Here is a 21,945-nt window from a genome sequence, read left to right as displayed (position 1 = left end):
CAGGGCCTTCGGAGTCGGCCTGAAGGCCTGGCTTCTGCACAAACTTCCCCAAGCTCAGCGCATGGGGGCCATGATGGATGGGGTGACCCCTTCAAGCCACACTCCTCACACAGAGGGTGACTCCTCTCTGCCGGCAAGATGAGGGGGAGACCTACAGGGCTCCAGGGGGCTCTGGCCTGCCCTTGTGCCCCTTGACTCCCCTGGAAGGAGTGAAGGCCCAGCCCCTCCTCCAGGCTACTCTGCTCCCTGCCCCCACCGTGGGGGCACACAAGGAGGGATACATTCTGGGAGCAGGGTTGCTCCAGCCGGGAGGAGGAAGCAGAGCAGGCCCCTGCCATTCTCCTCTCATCCCAAAACCAAGGAGACCCTGCATGCAGCAGGCGGTACTCGGGCTAGAATTGCTATGGCCTCCGTGACGGCAGAGTGGGCTGTGAAACACGCAGATGGGAGGTGGGGTGGGGGAGGGCGGCTGGGCCTGGAGGCGGTCACTCGCCCTGGTTTCAAACGGCCCTGAGGCAGCCTGCACGGGGACCCCCCTTCTCGCCTCAAGACCTCAACCGAAGCAGCCGATCGTGAAGCCCCTGCTCCCGCCTGCCCGCACCGCCTCACACCCTCAGCACAAGGAGCAGGTCCTGGCTCCATAGTGCCCAGGCTGGAGAGGGGCCAGGAGAGGGCCCCGTGGTCCCACTTCAAGGCAGTAACACCCGACCGAGGGCGGGGAGGAGTCCACCGAGGGAGGGAAGGAGGCCCCTGACCACCTCAGTCCCCTGGGGCCAGCGGGCCCCCCGCTACTGGAGCTGGCCCCTGGGCCGTGGGAGAGACGCCGGGTGGCCCTGAACGCACGTGTCCAGGAGGATGGCTGCCTGGGCTGCAAGCCCTTAAAGCACGTACGAGGAAGGCCTCTCCGTCTCTGGGGACTTGACCAAAGAACATTTGGAAGGCTCTCCACGGGGGGCTGCAGCCCACACCCTCACGCACACAGGTGCACACACAGGGCTGACACCCGAGGCCCAGCGGGACACAGGCAAGGAACCGGCACTTCCTGGCCCAAAGAGCCCTTGAGACTCTCTCTGGGCGCCTGCGCCTCTCTGCTCCTGTGACCCCTTCTGCCCCCAGCACTGCCTGGCCCGCTTCTTTCTCTGGGGAAGTCCACGGTCCTCTGACGGGAAGGTAGGGGGCTGGCCTCCAACCAGGCAGCAGCGCCCCGACGGGGGGCCCCCTACGGGCCAGGCCCCCAGGAACCCCATCTCCACGCACCAGGCACCCCTGCGGCCTGGCAGGCGCCACTTGCCCCCACCGGCCATCTCCCGCTCCGCCCTCGTGCTCAGCCTCCCAGGCCCAGAGAACCGCCAGCCGACTGCCCGGCCCGGAAACAATCATCCTTTGAGAAAGGCTGCCAAACTGGGCGCCAGGAACGGCCGGGATGTAGACAAGGTTGGGGGCGGGGGGCTCTAACTCCGGGGAGCGAGCCCTGGCGGTGTCGCCCCCTCCCGCAGCCCCGCTTCAGAGCGCGGAACCCGGCCGCCTGCGCCTGGGGGGGCGCGGGGCGCGGGGCGATACCCACCCGGGGTCCGCGCCTCCTCGCGCCCCCGCGGGGTTGGTACCGACGGTCCACAGCGCGGGTGCCGCCGGCAGCTCGCGCGCGGGGCCGGGCGCACGGGGCGGGGCGCGGGGCGGGGCGCGGGGCGGGGCCAGCGGTGGGCACCACCCCCGCGGGCGGGCCGGGGGCGGGCCGGGGCGGGCCGGGGGCGGGCCGGGGGCGGGCCGGGGCGGGCCGGGGCGGGGCCAGCGGTGGGCACCACCCCCGCGGGCGGGCCGGGGGCGGGCCGGGGCGGGCCGGGGGCGGGCCGGGGCGGGCTGGGGCGGGGCCAGCGGTGGGCACCACCCCCGCGGGCGGGCCGGGGCGGGCCGGGGGCGGGCCGGGGCGGGGCTGGCGGCGCTGTCACAGCCGCCGCGGCCCGGGCGCGTCCGCCGCCGCCGCCGAGGGGACTGCGCGCCGGCGCGGTCTGTTGGCTCCGGCCGCGCGCCCCGGCCCCGCGCCTCCGCCCTGCGCCCGGCCGGCTCTGCTCGCTCTGCCGCGCCCCCGTCCTCCCCGCCCGGCTCCCCGCCCCGCGCCCCCCGCGCGCTCGCGGGCTCGGCCGCCGCCTCGCCGAGCGAAGGGCCGGGCCGGGGCGGCGCTGACCCCGCGGCGATGAAGGGGCCTCGGGGGACCTGCAGCGCGAGAGACCCCGGGGCCGGAGGCGCGCGTGGCCGAGGCCAGCAGCCCGAGGGCGCGGGGACCGGCGCCTAGGGGCCGCCGCCGAGATGGAGCGCGCCGGGGACGATCCGGACTCGCCGCCGCAGGTCAGTGGCCCCGCCGCCGCGTACAGAGCCCCTTTATGCGTCCGCAACGGCGCCCGCGGCATGTGCCTGTGCGCGGACGCCTGTGCGCGCCCCTGTGTGTGTGTGTGTGTGTGTGTGTGTGTGTGTGTGTGTGTGCGCGCGCGCGCGCATGGTGGTGCGCGCAGCGGGGCGGCTGGAGAGCCGGCGAGCATCGGGCCGGGGCCAGCAGGCACTGCAGTCGAGGGGCTGCTGCGGGACCAGACCTGGGTGGTGCTGGCCCTCGTCGGCGTCGAGAAGGGAAGCTGGTTCTCAGCCCCTGCCAGCCGCAGGCCGGGCTCTTGGCCCGCCGGGGCCCTTCCTCCCACCTCAGCAGGTGGTTCCTGGCGACCTGGAGTCGGGGGTCAGCACCGCTGCTCCGAGTCCCCCAGAGTCGTCCCCAAGCTCAGAGGCTCCAGCCACGGCAAGTTAAGTGTCTACAACCCTCCGGCGAGGCAGGGGGCTGAGCGGTGGTGAGGGGGCCCAGCATCAGGGCAGGCGTGCAGGGGGCAGGAGTCAGGACCGAGTTCATCGCCTGCCCTCCACACCTGGACTCGGGCCCGGGGCCCCAGTCCCTCCCAACCAGAGCCCACAGCTTAGGGGGGCAAACTGAGGTGTGAGGCAGGAGAGGATGGAAGGGAGGCCAGGAAGGAGGTGGCGGCCTGGGGCTGGAGCTGAGGTTGAGAGAACCCGCCCCCCGCGCACTCAGAGGCAGAAACGAGATCCTCCCCAGCCCTCTGCCTGTCCTGCCCCGGCCAGGCCTAGTCCCAGCCCGGTGCCACTTGCATGGATTCTTGTAGAAGCAGGGCAGCGGGGCTCTGGGGCTCTCTCTGCCTGGATGCTGAGGCCAGCCTTGCAGAAGGCTGGTCGCTCCAGGCTGGTGGGGGCAGCTCTGTGCGGGTACCCGGTGGGTGGGTGGGGAACCCACTGGGGGCTTGACATGCACAGCTGCACAGGACTGGATGGGAATGTTCCCGGAGCAGCTGGTGACACCTTGTGTGTGGCTGTGTCAGGGTGGGGCTCATGGCTCCCCGAGTTACGGGGCTGTGGGCGTGTGACTTTACCAGACGGAGGTTCCCGCTTCCCCAGATCCACCTTCTGTCCCCCGGGGCTCCCTGCCTCCAGCACAGAGATGGAGGCGTCCCCTCCAAAGCTGCTGAGCTGGGGGCTGTTAGTGGCCTCACTGGACCGAACGTCGAGTCCCCTTCCTTTGTTTAGAACAAAGACCCTTCCCCCATGAGACCCTCAGAGAGACTGCACTGCACCCAGACCATGCCCAGCACCCTCAAAGCTTCTGGGGCTGCATTCATCCCCCTCTCCCCGTCTTGGGGGGATGCAGAAGGCTTGCCCGGGTGTGGAGCAGGGAGGCTTGATGGATCCGTGCCCCCTTTGGCGCCAGGCGGCTGCTGTGCCCGTTTTGTGCCTGCCCGTGGATGAGCCCCTCCTTGTTGGGTGTGCTGGCGGCTCACCGGCTGGCTGAACACACGAACAGAGGTTCTGGATGAGCAGCAGCGACGGGCCCACCTGAAGGGGGGCTGGTAGAGACTGGGGGCTCCAGAGGAGGAAGCGGAGGGCCAGCCCTTCCCCCCGGCCGCCGTCTCTGGATGCACCTGGGTTTCCCCCCATGGTTGTGAGGGGCGAGGGGAGAGGGGACCCGGGTGGCTGGCCTTCTCTGGCTGTGAGCACAGGGTGATGAGGAGGGCGGAAGCTTCGCAAGTGTGGCGGGTCCAGCGGTGAGCTGACCCCGAACCAGGCTCTAGGGTCAGGGAAGAGTGTTGGTCCAGCTTGGTCAGAGGAGGGGCTGAGCGGGCCGGGAGTTGCCTGAGTGCCCCCTCTGCTGAGAGCTGGACAGGAGGAGAGGCCGGGTTCAGGAAGAGAGAATCTGAGAGTCCGAGGCAGGCGGAGCAGCTGCGAGAGAAAGCAAACAAAGACACAGAAGCGTGGGCGCCGGGGCCAGCAGAGCGGGGGCCGCCTCGGCCTCCTTCCAGGGTGCCCGCCCGTGTCGGCAGCCAGTGGCCAGGGCAGGGGGCCGGCTCCCCCATGGGGGAGCGTGGGGTTCAGGGGAGCCCCGGGCAGAAGGGACCTTTTTGCGTGTGCCCACCCCCACACCTTCTGGGGAGAAGGAGAAGGGAAGCCTGCCCGCAGCCCAGACCTGCAGGCCAGAAGTCCTCTGCGGGGCGTGCTGAGCGTGTAGGGTGGGCACGCGGAGGTGGTGCCGTGCAGGGCACAGGCTGGCCAGGCCAAGGCTGCTTCAGTCTCTGTGATCGGCTGGGAGGGCTTTGGGGAAAGTGGAGGCCTCTAGGCCCTGATTCCTGAAGGCCTGTAGACCCAGGAGCCTCTCCGGTCAGGCCGTCTGTAGGCGAAGCGCTCGAGAGGCGTCACTGTCCTGTCTGCACCTGTTCCCTCCCCGTGAGCCCCTCCCTGGCATCCGGAAGCCTCTGAATGGAGTAGCCGTTCTCCCACCCTGGGGCCGCCTCACCGGCCTTGCTGCCGGCTCTCCGTTCAGACCGCCGCCTCCAGGCCTGGGGCCTGGCCCTGCCCCTGCCGTTCCGCTGCGGGAGACACTCTCGGTGTCCCCCTGCCGAATGGCAGCAGCGCGGTTTCCGTGCGGAACCAGCTGTCGGTGCGGTCGTTGCACTTCTCGGCCAGTTTCCCCCCAACATCCACGCAACCGACAGGAACCCCAGGCCGGTGGCCCCTTGGTGTGGGTGCTGCCAGCTGACCAGGTGGGTGGGGGCCGTTCCCTAACCCTAACCCTAACCCCGCTCCACACTCGCTCACTGAGCACCTACTGTGTCCCGGGCCCCGGGCCAGTCCCAGGGAGGTAAGGCGTCGAGCAGGCCCCAGTCAGATCAGGTTTTCTGTTTAGCTTAGCCTTGGAAGGAAGGACTGTGTGGGTTGCCTTTTTTTCTTTTTTTGCAGCTACAGCAAATTTACTTTCCTAATGAGGTTTAGCTGCAGCCAATATTAAAATGAATCTGTGCTCCCCGAGCACAGCAGCTGACGGCAGGACAGTGGCCTCCCCGCCAAGCGCCTGGCAGGGCTAAGGGCTTTGCCGCCCAGAAGCTCAATGGCGGGCAGTCTCAAGGTGGACCTCCAAGAGCTGGCTGGACTGGGGATGTCTTCCCTGATCAGAGCCCTGAGCAGGGGGTCTCCCGCCCTGTAGCCGGGAGACTGGGGCCCTGGTCGTTGTTCATGAAGGAGGGGGAGGGAGCGGGGCCACAGGGGTCAGAGGGCAGGTGTCAGGAGGGACCCAGCCTGAGGTCCTCAGGGACCCTGCACGCGGCTGAGTGGCCGAGTGAGTGTCATCGCCTCCTCCTCCTCCTGCCCCGTCTCGCTTCCTTCCCTGGGGAGTGGTGAGCGCTGGTCTGTTCACTTGCCCAGTGCCGGGAGCCTCAGAGCCCGGCTGGACGTGGTACAGCTGCCCCCTCCCCTGGTGGGCATCCCCCAGTCACTCCAGCGCTTTCTGCGAGCTCAGGTGCGCACAGGGCTGTGGCCACCCTACAGGATGGCACAGACGCGTCCAGGACGAGCCCATCGTCCCTGAGTGCCCCTGGCAAGTGCTGCCCCGGGCTCGGCACTGGGCCTGCGGGCGCGGAGAGTGGGGGCTGCGGGATGCCCACGCTGTGTGCCCGGGGGCCGCCCCTGACCCCGTGCCCCCGCGTGTCTTGTCTCTGAGTGGGACGGTAACAGGATGCGTGTGAGGTGGGAATGAGAGTCACAGTGAATCGTGTTACTCACTCGGAACAGGAGCAGTAAGTGCTGTGCTCAGCAGGTATTTTTGCCGCTTTTTTTCAGTCTGGCTGCTCCAGGCCTTAGTTGTGGCACGCCAGGTCTTTGGTCACGTCGTGCAGACTCTTAGTTCCCGCATGTGGCATCCAGTTCCCTGACCAGGGGTGGGACCTGGGCCCCTGCATTGGGAGTGTGCAGTCTTCCCACTGGATTGCCAGGGAACTCCCAGCGGTTTTTAAAATTATTCATTCAGTTAATGTTCCATCTACCGACGTTTGGACGACACGAAGTGTGCCGGGCGCAGAGGGGCCCAGGTGTGGTCTTGCTTCTGTCGCCCACCACCCTGAGCTGGCTCCTCCCTGTGGCGGGGCTGCGGCCAAACAGTAAGCCCGGCACCATCTCGGCTTGTGTCTGCCTTTGCGAGTGAGCACAGCTCCCCCTCCTGCCCCCAAAGGGCCCTGCTTAGCCCCGTGCGTTCAAGATAAAGGAGCACACGAGGTTCGGGCTTCCTGGGTGTCTGGGCAGGCAGGGGCGGCCAGGGCCGGGAGGGCTCTGCCTGGCTCCCAGCCCTGGTCCCGAGGGAGAGGAGCCCCTGGCCGGGCAGGCCCAGCGACCAGCTGCTGTCCGCTTCCAGGCCCAGCTGTGTCGGCCGCTCGCTGCGCACTCAGTCCCAGGGCCTTGTCTCCTCATCTAAAATGAGAGCCGCGTGAGGCATGTGCCCGTGTCCGGCCCCAACCACACTGCCGCCCTCGGCCAGCCCCCTGATGGACTCCCCAGGAGCAGGGCGGGGCGCCCACCCGCCGGGAGGGCCGGCGGCAGAGCGAGCAGGCCTGGGAGCGGGCGGCGGCCCGGAGACCATCTGCCCGGAGGTAGGGCTCTGCGTCTCTAGGTGCGCCCTTCTTTCTGCAGGTCAGGAAGCTGCCCACAGAGGTTCTGCTTCTGCTTTGGGTCACACAGCACCTTGGTGCCTGGCCCTGGACTGTGGCCCGAGTCTAAATCCGCCCTCCCTGTCTCAGGCCCCCAGGCGGGGGCGCGAGAGGCCCACCATGGGACCGGGCTCCCCTCCCCCACCAGCCAGCCAGGCCTCCGCTGTCCTCCCCCGACAGCTGGTGAGAGGACGCACCTACACTGTCCTGCCAGGGCCCCAGGGAAGGTCAGCTGGTTTGGGCCACAGGCAGCACATTGAAAACACACAGGAAACTTTAATTAGACCAGTGAATCAGCAGCCTGCATGGTGTGCGCACGCACTCTGATCACAGGGTGTGCGGACACACTCTGACTACACAGTGTGTGCGCACACAGTCTGACCACACGGTGTATGCACGCTCTGACCACAGGGTGTGCGGACACACTTTGACCACACGGTGTGTGCTCACACAGTCTGACCACACAGTGTGTGCTCACACAGTCTGACCACATGGTGTGTGCATACCCTCTGCCCCCGGGCCTCCATGCTGAGCAGGTTGTTCTGTTTTCTTTCATCCTCTGAGCCTCTCAGGTGAGGTGAAGAGTTCCTCGCCTAACTCACCCTGTACCGACATGGACTTTCTCTCGTTCCCGTAAACCTCCCTCTGGGAGCCAGCATCCACGCCTCCACCCCTCCGCACACCCCTGGCTGGAGACCCAGCCGCCTGCACTGCGTGCAAGTGTGTGCTTGCCGTAAGTGTGTGCTTGCCGTAAGTGTGTGCATGCCAGCCTCTCACCATGTCCTGCACACTCCCAGAACCTTACCTGGAACCCCAGGGTGCGTCCCCTGGACGTGCCCGCTGTGTGTTTCGTCATGGAGACACCCTCGTGCCGGCCAGCAGGAGGGTCTGGCGCTGGGACCACACAGGTGCCGCCCAGCCCAGTCCCAGTGTGTCACTGCTGATCCATCCAAGCACAGCTGTTGGATGGCAGGTTCTTTTCTGTGGCAGAAATTCATAGAATGCACAGTTAGGATATACCACCTTAACGGCTCTTAAGTGCTCAGGGTGCCCAGGACATCCCGCTGCGTGCCTGTCCAGCTCCAGGACTCCCCATTCTGCACGCTGGAAGCTGTATGCTTCCCCAGCCCCCGCCCAAGCCCGGGCCCCCAGCCTCTGCTCTGCCTGAGTCCGACCACCTTGTGCCTCTGTGAGTGGGTCAGGGGCTTATTCCCGCTGTGCCGTGCCTCCCCGAGCCCCGTGTCCTCCAGGTCTCCGTGTCAGGGCAGCATCAGCACTGGTCCCCGCTGGGCTGGGTCACTCCACGTGGAGCATCTTGCCGGCCCCGTCCTCAGATGGGCGGGCCATTTGCTGCCAGACCGTGGGGCGGAGGTGGTCCACGGTGGCGTCTCCCCACTGCCTTTCCTGCCCGGGGCCGCAGAGGCCTCTGTGCTCTGAGAACCAGGTGCCTGGAGCCCCGTCTTCCCCGACAGTCCAGTGCCAACCACAGGGCCAGTGTGCTCGACAGCCCCCCGGGAGGCGGGGAGGCAAGAGCACGGCTGGCCGAGGCTACAGGCAGGGCTGGCAAAGGGGCAGCCCCGCCAGGACCCAGGATCCCAGGTGAGGAGCCGGCCCCTCGCAGAGCCCGGGGTGGGGCCACTGGCCCCGGAGCCCCATGCGTGGGGCGGCCCTGTGCACACCCCTCGTGAGGCTCAGCCTGTCTAGACCACCGTCTCGGGCTGAGACTGGGACCCTGGGTCCCTCATTCTCCTGGAGTGGGTCTGGGCTGAGACTGGGACTCTGGGTCCATCACCTACCCCCCAGGGTGGGGTCTGGGCTGAGACTGGGACCCTGGGTCCCTCACCCCCCCGGGGTGGGGTCTGGGCTGAGACTGGGACCCTGGGTCCCTCACCCCCCAGGGTGGGGTCTGGGCTGAGACTGGGACTCTGGGTCCCTCACCCCCCAGGGTGAGGCCTGGGCTGAGACTGGGGTGCTGTCGATGCCTGCTCGGCGCTGCACCTCCTGCAGCGCTTCTCCCAGTGTCTCTCCGGGCATGGGGGCGGCTGACCTCAGGGAGGGAAGGGGGCGGCAGGAGAGATGGGCGGCAGAGGCAGTGAGAGCAGCCTCAGGAGCCCGGCAGGAAACGGGCGGCCCAGCATCAACCCCCACCTCCGAACTCAGCCCCGAGCCCGAAGGAGGAGCCTCGGCTCGCCCGCCCTGGAGACAGAGGGAGACAGGGCACCCCTGCCCTCCCTGGAGTCCACGCCACGGGCACCGCCTGCAGGCATAGCCTCGTCCGGGGGAGGGAGGAACCACTGTGAGAGCCGCCTGAGGCTGGCTGGGCCCAGAGGAGCAGCCAGGGACCCTGCGTCCCGTCTCTGCTGGATGTGGGCACTCAGCTGGAGTCACGAGCGGGCTGCTGCCGTCCCCACTGTGATATTCCACGTCTTGCAGCCTTCGAGGTGCTTTCTGTGGGCTAGGCCCTGCGCCGGGGTTTTCCACGGACCCCTCAGCGGATCCCAAAGTGCCAGGTCTCAAAGGAGACTCAGTGCCAGAGACACAGTGCAGCCCCCACGGTGTGCGGGGCCCGGAGGGGTCCAGAGGAGCCCCTGGCCTGGGGGGTGCAGACGGACACGGAACCAGCAAGACCAGCGGGTTCACGCAGGGTGTGGGCAGGCCGCAGAATGCGCGGGGCCCAGCAAGCTTCGGGGGTCAGGCCAAGTGCTCAGAGCGCCAGATGGCCTCCCCTGGAAACCGCAGGGTGGGTGGGAGGATGCCACCCCCTCACCCCAAACCGCAGGCCACCAGCTCCAAGGGAACAGGCAGAGAGAAGCCGGACGCCCAGACAGCGGGGGCAGGGTGGTGGGGACAGACGCCCCAGCACGGCTGAGGGCAGCCTTGCCCACGGCCTGCAGGCTCTGCACGCTGTCCTGGGCCAGCGGGGCCTCAGACACCCAGCCCCCGGCCCCCAGCCCCCGGCTCCTGCCCTCTGTTTCCTATCAGAGCCCCGACTCCTGCCAGTGCCCAGGGGCCCCAGGCTCTGAGCGTCAGCATGTCCTGAGCTGCCCCAAGCCTCCAGGGCCCGGGGCAGTGCAGCGAGCCGGACACTGAGGGGTGGCACGTTCCAGGGTGTTCGCTGCGGCTGCACTGGACTCAGGCAGGGACGTGTCGCGGGGCCAGGGTCACCGTCCGCTGTGTCCACACCGCCTCTCCTGGGGGGCATTCCTCAGAGGCCTCTGCGCCCTGAGGCCACGCGTGTGCCCGGGAACCCACTCAGAGGCGGTCCTGGCCGCGAGCTCACGTGCACACGTGAGTGACGTCACCTGGGGGCGCGGCTCCGAGGAGCTCGCAGAACGCACCCAGCGCCGCTGCCTCCCGCCTCCCGGGACTGAAACCACAGCCTGCGTCGGGGGGCAGGGAGCTGGTGCTTCGGCCGCTCGCTGTGGGGCTGCACCACAGTCGGACGGCGCTGAGGTGAGGTGCAGTGCCCAGCTGGTGCCCAGGCTTCCTGCAAGGAGGCCAGCGGGCTCGGGGACACTCAGGCCCCCGAGCAGGGCCGTGGCAGGCCTCGCGGACGGGACAGCTGCCCAAGGCCCTCCTGCAGCGGCTCCCCACGGGGGCGCTCGTCCGGTCGGCCACGGTCGGGCGGCCCACTCTCCCTCTGGTCTGCGTCCCCACCTGGAGCCACGCTGCAGGTCACCCGTGTGCTTCGGGCCCAGCCCAGGGCACCCAGGACGCACCCCAGGTGACGCCCTCCTGCGAGGGGCCGTGGGGCACGTGGACGACCCTCTGCCTGAAGACGGGGACGTCAGTCAGGCCACTGGTGCTGCTGGTTTGTGCCATTCAGACTCCTGCAGCGCAGGGGACAAGACACATCGGACCCTGTCTCCATTCTCTACTGAGTCAGAATCCAAACCCGATCCCAAGGCTATTGCTGAAAAACCGGAAGAGAAACCAAGGAGCCACTTCAAACACGACCAACAGACTGTTGTTTCCTGGCTCCCGGGTGGAAGGAGCCTGAAGCCATCAGCGCAGCCTGTGCCGAGCGGGCGTCCTTCCGCCCCGGCCGGGGCCAGGGTCTCGGCCAGAGCGGGGGAAGATGGCACCAGGCACGGGGTCCCTCCAGCCCCCACCATGAGGGCCAGTGGAGAGCCCCTCCTGGCCTGCCGGCAGGAGCAGTATGCGTGGAGCAGGTGTGAGCCCTCTGAGACTCTGACCTGGGCCCTCCAGGCCTCAGTTTCCTAGCCTGTGAAATGGGGCCCAGACTGCCTGCCTTCCTCAGAGGCCGCTGTGGCTTGCAGAGAAGGAACCCAGCCTGCCAGGGCAGGGTTGCAGCCCCAGGGGCCGCCTGAGCCCTCCTGGGGTGGAAGGCCGCTCTTCCACCCACTCCGGGGGTGAGGGCAGAGCCAGGGGTCAGCTGCTGCCACGTGCTGCCCTCTCCCCACAGAGCCGGGGGTGGGGGAGGCTGGGGAGTGAGGCCTGGGGCCTCTGAGCCCTCCTGGGGTGGAAGGCCCCCTCCTCCACCCGCTCCGGGGGTGAGGGCAGAGCCGGGGGGTGGGGAGGCTAGGCAGTGAGGCCTGGGGCCAGCTGATGCATGTCGACCCCCAGGGTGGGAGCCAGTTAGCTGTGGCCTCGAGCTTGTCCCGAGCAGGGGCCGCGGGGTCGATGCTGAGTCCCGTTAGGGCTCCTGGGGGTCCTGTTGGGTCTCGGGGACCCTCTGAGGCCGGGGGTGAGCCGGCCCTTCCCAGCGTCCTGCCTGCTGGCCTCTGCTGACCTCCCCTCAGCTTCCCCAGCCCAGCCCCGGGGCACTTGGCTCCCAGGGACGGGGGCAGCTGCTCTCCTCACGGCCCAGCAGGGTCACCTCCACCCCCTCAGGACCGAGGCCCTGGCCGGTCTGCGTGGTGCAGGCAGGCGGGGGGCCCTCTGGGGGCCAGGGAGCTGCCGCCTCCCCGGAGTCTGTGAGATTGCTCCTCATCCGTCCGCAACAGTCCTGGTCGTCTCTGTGCGCACTCAGTCATGTCCAACTCTGTCTCATCCCCACGGGCTGCAGCCCGCCAGGCTCCTCTGTCCATGGGGATTCTCCAGGCAAGAAGACTGGAGTGAGGGCCATGCTCTCCTCCGGGGGATCTTCCCGACCCAGGGATCGAACCCCGGTCTCCTGCGTCTCCTGCACTGTAGGCAGATGTTTTACCACTGAGCCACCAGGGAAGCCCCTTACCATCACAGAATATGGCAGAAAAAAGGAAATACAAGCTGGAAAGGAAGGAAGCCCTCGTTTCTATGAGAATTACGTTGAATGCTCTCCAGAGGTTCCATGAGGCGAGTCAGGGAAAACGTTCTCCAGGAGAGGTGAAGACCGGTCGGAAACATCGTACGAATGCTGAAGGACGCCGTGCAGGTCACTCACCAAGTGTCCCCCGGTCGCGGACCACTTCGGGGAAGTCAGTGTTGGGGCCGCGGGCGCTGTGCCCCGGGGGGTGACTCCCCGCCGGCCGTGAGCTCCCAGGACATCTTGGCCTCGCAGACAGAGCCGCGCTGGCTGGCGACGGGTGCTCGATCGGGGAAAGGACCGCGGCTGGGCGCTGGTCAGGGCGCGCGCAGCTTGTACACAATACCTCCGGGGGTTCTCCCTGTGGCCTCCTGCAACCCGCCTGCCAGCCGTGATCCCAGGCCTACGGGCACCATGGCCCTTGCCCTGCTCGAGGGCTCAGGGGGTAGATCTGTGTGTAACTGACCTCCACCACACACACACACGTGCGCACACACACGTGCACACACATACACGTATACACATGCACACGTGCACGCGCAGCACACACAGACACACGCATGCACGTGCGTACACACACGTGCACACGCCAGCTCTGCAGTGACCTCCCCGAGTGGCAGGACAGAGCTGTGTGGAGCCTCCCTCCCTGCGGGCCGGGCGCTGACGGCCAGCCACCCGTCCCACCGCCAACCCGCCGCCGCCACTGCACGGCCCCTGAATCCAGCAGGGCCCTGCCCACCACCAGTGGGACGAAACCAGCTCCTCCCCAGGTGTGGGGCATGGGCAAGCTTTCTGCTGGAATCCCTGCAGTCTCAGCAGGCAGGCTGCCGTGAGCCTCGGAGCCAAGCTCGCCCAGCCTCTTCCGGGCAGCCTGCTCGAGGCTGGACCCCAGGCCGGCTGCCCACCAGCCTTCCCGGGCCACGGCCCCGGCCATCCTTGCAGTCCCTTCTCAGACTCAGGCTTCTGCGTCTGGGGTGCTCCGCCTGCCCCAGGAGCCCTGACCCCCGCTCCCAGCCACCCAGCCCCAGGCCTGACCCCCACAGACCCCTGCTGGCCAGCTGGCTCCCTCGGAGGCTGGGGGCTCCCCGATTCACTTCATAACTGCCTGGCAATTAGCATCACGACTTCGCCGCCGTGCTTATAATAGCCTCCATTAAAGTTATGGGATTTTCAAGCCGTAGTGGCTTCCAAAGTAATTAATGCACAACTGGGTTTATGGCTAAGTTTATTTTTAGAGCTTCCCTGCCTCTCCCTCCTTCCCACCATGGATGTTTTGACCAGATAGACTGGACAGGATGAGAGCGTCCCTCTCAGGCCGTTGCCTCTGTCCCCTTCTACTCCCCAGGGGGTCAGGACCTGCAGGGGGCTGCCTCCCAAGGGGTTCTGGGGCTTGACACCCCTTCCCCTGCTCCTGTCTGAGTTCAGGCCTGGCCCCAGCACGAGCCGTCCCCTGTGGCCTCGGCAAGCGCCGGGAGGAAGGGGGTGCGGGAGGACTCAGGGAGCGGCAGGTGCTCCCCGGGTGCCCAGGCCAGCCCAGCCCCCACGCCAGACGCCTGGAAGAGCCCCGGGGGACCCCATAAGCCAAGGGGGCCTCCCGGTGCCTGGCATCCTACCCGAGGGCTCGGCGCAGGTGGGGCTCGCTGCGGAGGTGGCCCAACACCCAAATGGGCAGGCAGCGTGGCCTCTGGGCTCCTCCCGCGGGGCTGCGGCCGGGAGCGTGGAGGCAGCTCGGGGTCCAGGAACCCGCCCGGAGCCCACATCGTCTGACCCCAAGGCCTATCCGCCGTCTGCTCCAAGCAGGCTAGGCAGATGGGCCGGGGCGGCCACCAGGGTGCACCTGCCCCCCGGGAGGGCTACAGCCCAGAGGACCGGGCAAGGAGCAGGGACGCAGCGCCTCCAAGAGTCCTGCTCAGCCTGGCTCTCAGCCAGGAGAGACGGACGTCCGCCTGCCTGCGGCCGGGTGGGCCTCCACCCGTGGCTGTCCTCCCCCCAGGCCACCCCTGTGGACCCAGAGGCATCTGCCAGGGCTCTCAGCACAGAAGTGGGGGCAGGGGTGGGGGTGAGAGCTCCCAGGCGGCCGGGAGGCATGGCGCTGGTCCCTCGTCACGAGCTCAGCCGGCCCGGAGGGGAGCTGTCGGCACATGACCCCCTCGGCTGGCCCCCGGGGCCCCTCGGCTGGCCCCCGGGCCCCTCGGCTGGCCCCTGGCCGTGGCTCCAGCCTGGGCCCTGTCCCACCCAGGATTGCTGAGGATGCACCCTTCCAGAGTCCACCTCCAAATGCCACTGGCTGGTCCCCTGAGGACTCACTCAGCGCAGATGCCTTCATCCAGGCTGTGAAACGAGGTCTGAGCCCAAGGCTGTGGCCATCACAGCCACGACCTCAGCCTGAGTGCTCGCTTCGTCCTCCCAGCGGCGGGCTGCAAGGCCACAGGCGTTAAAGCCTTGGAAACTAGGTGCCCTCTTCATAAAGGAGCAAACAGGCCCGGGGATGAGCCGGGGGAACCCAGGCAGGGGTGTCTGGATCGAGGGGGCACCGCCTGTACTCGGCCCCGCAAGGCGGCCCCTCAGGCCTCTGGCCAGCCTCTCTGTCCCCTCTTGCAGGTGTCCACCCCGCAGGGCTCCTGACCCACCACGGACGACACCCCTTCCCAGACTCCGGTCGGGCTGGACTCCGCAGAGCTGCGTCGGCAATGGGTGGGTTGAGCGGTCAGGCCCGCGGGCTGGCGTGCGGTTCCTGCAGCCCCGTGCCTGGCCCGCCCGGCCCACTCGCGTGCTTTCCTCCCCCCCGTGGCTGCCGCGCAGCTCACGAGGAGCTGTGGGCCCAGCCAGCCTTGGAGATGCCGAAGCGGCGGGACGTCCTTGCGGTTGTGCTCATCGTGCTCCCCTGGACGCTGCTGGTCACCGTGTGGCACCAGAGCACCGTCGCGCCCCTGCTCGCCACGCGCAAGGGTGAGTCCCGCCCCCCTGGGTGTCGTGGACCTGGAGACCGCAGCCTGCAGGCCTGAGCCTCCTGACGAGGTGACTGCAGCCTGCAGGCCTGAGTCTCCCCTGACGGGGTGACCTCAGCCTGGAGGCCTGACTCTCCATTAACGGGGTGACTGCAGCCTGGAGGCTAGAGGCCTGACTCTCCCCTGACGGGGTGACCACAGCCTGCAGGCCTGAGCCTCCTGATAGGGTGACCGCAGCCTGCAGGCCTGAGTCTCCCTACGGGGTGACTGCAGCCTGCAGGCCTGACTCTCCCCTGCTCGGCCAGTGGGGAGCCAGGGCTGACTTGGCTGACAACTGCATCCTTGGGGGCTGACCTGGGGCTCGGATGGTGCCATGCACACAGGCTCAGAGCCTCTCGGGCTCTCCTCTGCACGCACGCCCAGGACATACATCACGGGAGGGCTGGGGGGGTGCACCATGGGAGGGCTCATGGGTGGGGGGCGTGCACCATGGGAGGGCTTTGGATTGGGGGGCAGGATTCCCAGCCTGTGTTACTGAAAGCCTTTCAGGGCGAGTGTCTTCTTTTCCTGGTCAGGAAGCCCTGATGCAGCCCCCAGCCCCCAGAGCAGACAGGGCCGAGAGCCCCAGTCTGGGGTGGGCGGCCCGCACCGTGACTCGTCAGGCTGCTCATCCCTTCAAGGGCCTGAAGCTTCCTCCAGGAGGACTGGGCTGACCACGGCTCAGCGCCCACCCTGTTGGGCGCCTGGAGCTCTCCCGGCGTTTCCTCCCCTCGCTCCTTGGTGCTTATCTTTTTTTTGGCTGAGCTGAGTGGCTCGTGGGATCTTAGTTCCCTGAGCAGGGACTGAACCCAGCCCATGGCAGGGAGAGCGCCAAGTCCTAACCCCGGACCACCAGGGAGCCCCGCTGCTGGTCCTTGTAGAGTCGTCACCACGGCACCTTATGAGGTCTGTCAGTGGGCTGTAACACCATGAGCTTCCGTTCTCAGCAGCGCTTTGGGCTCAGGGACGCCAGTCTGCTGCGCTCAGCACGGCTGGTCATGCCTAGAGACAGGACTTGGCGCCCTGGCCCAGCGCGTGTCTGGCTTAGAGCCACCTGCGGGGGCATGATCACAGGGCAGACGGGAGGGCAGGGGTGCAGTGACGCTCAGGGTCCTTCCCGGGCCTCGGGTTCCAGAGGTCTGCTCACAGCAGGGTACACTAACCCTTATTTATGTCCTGGCCTGCAGCTGCTCTCTGCAACCTTGTTCTCTTTTCCCAGTTTGACCTAAAACTCCTGCAGAAAGTCCCCTTGGTTACCTGTGCCGGTCTCCCCACCCTGCACCCACAGCCCGGGGGCAGGCTCCCACCTGGGCTGTGTGTCCCCAGTGGGGGTCATTAGCCCGTGGGAACTCTCCAGGAGCCGGGGACGTGTATGTCACCTCAGGGCCCAGTGCCCAGCCCCAGGCCAGTGCCCACATCAACACCCGTGTGCTAACGAGAGCCATAGGAAGCCCAGCCTGCCGGGACCCCCTTCACCCCCTGCAGGGGATTGCTCCCACTGTCCTTTCCATTGTTGCAAGAAGCCTCGAGGAACAGGGTGTCTTACCATCCCCCTCTGCACAGGGGAGATATTGTGAGCCTGGGCTGTGTTTCGAGCCCCTGAACCCACATGGAACCTGGATAAAGGAGACACAGTTATCAGCTCCCCTTCACAGCTGCCAGCGGTGACCAGAGGCCAGGTCCCCGGCGCAGGGTCATGCGGTTAGTGCAGAGCTGGCCAGGGTCTGAGCGTCGGAGCTCGGACCCCGAGGTCTGGCCTCCGACCGTCCCACCTCCCGCTGAGACGGCCCCGGAGCAGCGAGCGCCCAGAGTCCTTCATGCGGCCGGACAGGCCTCGGTGGCGGGGGGGGCACTTTCAGAACGGGAGGGGTGGTGGGCTGGTCCCCCCATGAGGGGCTGCTGGCTCCCCACGGGGATGCGGATGCGGGAGAAAGCCTGGTCATCAGAGCCACCCTGGCAGGAGCAGGGCCCATCCAGGGACTCCCGTGCCTGCGTGTCATGGAGGCGGGCCTCTGCCCGGCTCCCCACATGCCCCTCCTGGGCACACAGCTGGGCAGGGACACAGGCAAGGCCCCAGGGGCTGTGAGTGCATGAGGGGAACGTGCGTGTGAGGAGACACACAGGCCCGGAGGAGCCGAGGTGGGTCTCCACCCTGCCCTTTGGCCCAAACATGGGACATTGACGGTCAGAAGGGACGGGCTTAGGATCCGCAGGCATCTTGCCCACCAGGGGCAGCCCCCCAGGTCAGAGTGCTGTGGTGAAGCCCCACACTCTGCAGCGAGGTTCGGGAGCGAGATTCTGGGTCAGGCCCCAGAGCGCCTTTGGGGCAGCCCCTGCAGGTCCCTTCCCCCCCAGGGGAGCAGGAGGGGGACGGGGAGGGGAGGACGGAGGCACCGGCCTGAGAGGGAGGCTCTGATCCTGTCCAGTCTATCTGGAACCAGGCAAGGTGCTCCTGGGCTCCGGGGCCACAGGGCATGAGGCACGGAAGGACCAAGGTTGCCCCGGGCATGAGCGCTGGTGCCCCGGGCTCCTCGGCCAGCTCTGGGACGGGGGGAGGGCGCGGGCAGTGCAGTGGGCGCTCCATCCCACAAAGCCCGGCACCAGGAGCCCAGGGCGTGACGCTGCAGCTTGGCCAGCTGCCCTTAAACAGCTCAGAGCTGTCGAAAGCCAGGCGTAGGGGTCAGAAAGAGGAGGACCCAGGGCAAGGGTGTCAGGCAGCCAGCCTTGACCGTCAGCGGCAGCCCCAGGACCCCAGACAGGTGTGCTCGGCCTCTCCCACAGGAGGAGCAGAGGAGAGCTGGGCGGGCCAGCACCTGTACCCAGTACCCCTGTGCCCAGCACCTGTGCCCAGTACCCCTGTGCCCAGCACCTGTGCCCAGTACCCCGTGCCCAGCACCTGTGCCCAGTACCCCTGTGCCCAGCACCTGTGCCCAGTACCCCTGTGCCCAGCACCTGTGCCCAGTACCCCTGTGCCCAGCACCTGTGCCCAGTACCCCTGTGCCCAGCACCTGTGCCCAGTACCCCTGTGCCCAGTACCCCTGTGCCCAGCACCTGTGCCCAGTACCCCTGTGCCCAGCACCTGTGCCCAGTACCCCTGTGCCCAGCATCTGTGCCCAGTACCCCTGTGCCCAGTGTCCCCACACCCCTAGTACCACACCCCCTCCTCTGATCTGCAGATGACAGTGGTGACCCCCGGCGCGAGGCGCCTCCTGGCACGGACCCCAGGGAGTACTGCATGTCTGACCGGGACATCGTGGAGGTGGTGCGTACAGAGTACGTGTACACGCGGCCCCCACCCTGGTCTGACACGCTGCCCACCATCCACGTGGTGACACCCACCTATAGCCGCCCGGTGCAGAAGGCAGAGCTCACGCGCTTGGCCAACACGCTGCTGCACGTGCCCAACCTGCACTGGCTGGTGGTGGAGGACGCGCCGCGTCGAACCCCCCTGACGGCGCGCCTGCTGCGCGACACCGGCCTCAACTACACACACCTTCACGTGGAGACGCCGCGCAACTACAAGCTGCGGGGGGATGCGCGTGACCCGCGCATCCCTCGGGGCACCATGCAGCGCAACCTGGCGCTGCGCTGGCTGCGGGAGACCTTCCCGCGCAACTCCAGCCAGCCTGGCGTCGTGTACTTCGCGGACGACGACAACACCTACAGCCTGGAGCTCTTTGAGGAGGTGTGGGCCACGGATACACACAGGCCAGGGAGGGCAGGGAACCTGGCAAAGGGGGAGGAGGCCTGCGTGGGGCTCCCAGACCGACCAACCCACTGCAGCCCTGGCTTCAGGGCACTGTTTGATGGAGGGCTTCCAGTGGGGGAGGGGAGGAGGGTTCCCCATCCACCTTCAGTGTCCCCCCAACTCCCACCCCCCGAGTTTGGGATCAGGACAGTGGGGGAGGGGAGGGAGTCATTCCAGACTCAATCTGGGAGACAGAGCTTTTGCAGCAAAGGCCGAAGCGCAGGTCAAGGGAAGCACCCGCTGCTTGCAGGCTGGCCTTGCTTGCAGCCCTGGCCAGTCCTCCGCAGACGCCTGCCCTGGGCGGCCCAGCTGTCCTGACTCTTCTCCCCTCCAGATGCGCAGCACCAGGAGGGTGTCTGTGTGGCCCGTCGCCTTCGTCGGTGGCCTTCGGTACGAGGCCCCGAGGGTCAACGGGGCAGGGAAGGTGGTCGGCTGGAAGACGGTGTTCGACCCCCACCGGCCGTTTGCCATAGACATGGCGGGGTTCGCAGTCAACCTGCGGCTAATCCTGCAGCGGAGCCAGGCCTACTTCAAGCTGCGCGGCGTGAAGGGCGGCTACCAGGAGAGCAGCCTGCTGCGCGAGCTCGTCACCCTCAGCGACCTGGAGCCCAAGGCGGCCAACTGCACCAAGGTGGGCCCCTGCCGAGCTCGCAGCGCGGTGGTGCGGTGCAGGCCAGCTCCTGCCCGCGAGGCCCCCTGCTAATCAGGAACCTGCACAGCCAGTGGACAACCAGCCTCCCTCCTGAGTGGGTGGTCTATGGCCCTTCAGGCAGCCGCGCTAAAGGTGGGCAGGGGGACGAGGAGGGGCCCCCAGGCAGGCAGAGCCTAGGAGTGAATCCCTCCCTCACCACGCATTAGCTGGGCTCCACACTTCCATGCCAGACACACCTACATGTGTGCACACATGCGCACACGGGCACCTGTGTATACATGCACGCACACATGCGTATGCCAGTTCACACGCACCGACATGCTCAGACACACGGGCACACGTGTATGCAAGCATGTGCACGCATGCCCATGCACACGAGCTCGAGTGTGTGCACACCTGCACATATACATATGCCCAGTACACACGCACACACAGGCACGCACACACATGCGTAGGTACATCTCCCTTACAGTTTGGACTTCTCCGGTTGGGGACCAGGCTGGCACTCAGCTGAGCTGGAGGCCCCAGAACTGTCTCCCCCAAGATCCATCAGAAAGCATAGGGGAGGATGAGAAGCAAGAGGAAAACTTGGGACCACTTTGTCTCTTCTTTGCAGCTGCAGACTTTCTGTTTCCAATAGATACTGTGAAGGCAGCCTTGTACAAAGAGCAAGAATGGGGGGCGGGTAGGAATACAGAGCAGTGGAGAAAGTCTTGCTGGAGCAGGGCTGGAAGGGAGGGGCAAGGGTGGGAGGCGAGGTCAGGGCCGGCCCCACGTGGTCTCGTGTCTCTGGACACACAGATCCTGGTCTGGCACACTCGGACCGAGAAACCGGTGCTGGTGAATGAGGGGAAGAAAGGCTTCACTGACCCCACAGTGGAGATCTGAGCCCCGGACACAGGTAGGGGGACGTGAGCCGGTGACGCCCTGAGCAGCCCCCCCCCCCCCCCAAGCTTGGGTGCAGTAATCTGCCAAGGCGTTTCCTCCTGGTCTTTAATCATGACAGTCGTGGCAAAGGCCCCATGGAGTGGAGGAGGCAGAGAGAGTCAGCAGGTGGCAACCTCCCCGCACACCTGGGCCCCCCAGCTGGGTCCCCACACAGCTGGGTCCCCACACACCTGGGTCCCCACAGCTGGGTCCCCCCACACCTGGGCGCCCCCAGCTGGGTCCCCACACAGCTGGGTCCCCTCACACCTGGGCCCCCCCAACTGGGTCCCCATACACCTGGGTTTCTGCACACCTGGGCCCCCAGCTTGGTCTCTGCACAGCTGGGTCCCCGCACAGCTAGGTCCCTGCACACCTGGGCCCCCCAGCTGGGTTCCCCCCCAGCTGGGTCCCCGCACACCTGGGCCTCCCTTGCTGCTTGGAGGCCTTTACCTTACAGCACCGCCCCGTGGCGGCTCCCTGTCTCCCCGTCTCATTCTGGCCACGAGCTTGTCCCCCGGTGAGGCCCTGCTGTGTGGACTCACCCGGGCTCTGTCCGCATGGTCTCCTCAGCTGAGGTGGAAGCCTGGACTCCAGAGCCTGGCCCAGCTCCCAGGCTCCCATTTCCCTCATTTTCTTCATCTGCAAAATGGGCTGTTGGGGCACCAGAAACAGTCTCTGGCACTGCCCAACGGCTGCTGCTTTTACTTGGTCCTTTAAAATCCTGTGCTGAAGCAGTTCACAGGCTCCATCTACACTTTAGAGACACGGAACAAAACTCAGAAAGCTGAGTGGATTGTGCCAGCAGCCCGCACAGCCAGGCCCTTCCTGGAGGCCTCCCGTGGCCTCAGCAGAGCTGGAGGCTTGCTGTGTGGGGGGCTCTTGGTCTCGGGCCTCCGAGTCCGGCTGCAGCTTTTGTGCCTCGCTGGGAACAGCCCGACCGCAGGAGACCGTGGGGGTCGTGGCCCCGAGCATGGCAGATCTCCTGGGCCATGGCCAGACCGCACTGGGTCAGACAGAGCACGGCCCCTGCTCCTCGGGGGCCTGGGGGGCCCCGTGGACCCCAGCTCCCAGCGGCCCCCGCACGCTGCCCCCTCGCCCTCTCCCCTCAGGAGCGCCTTCTGAGACCTGCTCCTGGCCGCCTCCTCTCCCCACGCCGTGTCCCTCCGAGGCGCACTCCTGTGGACTCGCTGCCACCCTCCCTTCCCCTGTGGGGCCTTCAGAGAGAGCCCGGCTGGATGCCAGGACGAAGGATGGAGACCCCAAAGCACAGAAGCCCCGGACCCTCTGTGCTCCACCCCACCGGCAGTCCTGCAGGGTCGGCGCCATGGGCCCCGAAATAGGGGACTGCCCGGCTGGGACGGAGGTGA

At 67.2% G+C, this 21,945-nt stretch overlaps 1 protein-coding gene across 1 annotated transcript; it reads left to right on the top strand.

Moving 5' to 3' along the window:
- The first annotated feature begins 2,242 nt into the window (after window positions 1–2,242).
- On the top strand, window positions 2,243–21,809 carry B3GAT1 (beta-1,3-glucuronyltransferase 1). Its single transcript, XM_052652662.1, has 7 exons — window positions 2,243–2,343; window positions 14,866–14,958; window positions 15,067–15,213; window positions 18,428–18,936; window positions 19,334–19,630; window positions 20,453–20,552; window positions 21,688–21,809. Exons 2-6 carry the CDS (start codon window positions 14,955–14,957, stop codon window positions 20,537–20,539), a joined length of 1,044 nt encoding a protein of 347 aa, XP_052508622.1. The 5' UTR covers window positions 2,243–2,343; window positions 14,866–14,954; the 3' UTR covers window positions 20,540–20,552; window positions 21,688–21,809.
- Window positions 21,810–21,945: the final 136 nt, after the last annotated feature.

This window comes from Budorcas taxicolor, chromosome 15 (genome assembly GCF_023091745.1).
Source record: "Budorcas taxicolor isolate Tak-1 chromosome 15, Takin1.1, whole genome shotgun sequence".
In the NCBI taxonomy this organism is placed as follows: domain Eukaryota; kingdom Metazoa; phylum Chordata; class Mammalia; order Artiodactyla; family Bovidae; genus Budorcas; species Budorcas taxicolor.
This window is presented reverse-complemented; position numbering and strand designations above follow the sequence as displayed.

Bases quoted from the DNA above. Each gene is read 5' to 3' on its own strand.
- B3GAT1 (XM_052652662.1), top strand. The intron at 18,937-19,333 runs GTGTGGGCCACG...TCTCCCCTCCAG, and splicing joins GCCTGGAGCTCTTTGAGGAG to ATGCGCAGCACCAGGAGGGT. The intron at 19,631-20,452 runs GTGGGCCCCTGC...CTGGACACACAG, and splicing joins AGGCGGCCAACTGCACCAAG to ATCCTGGTCTGGCACACTCG.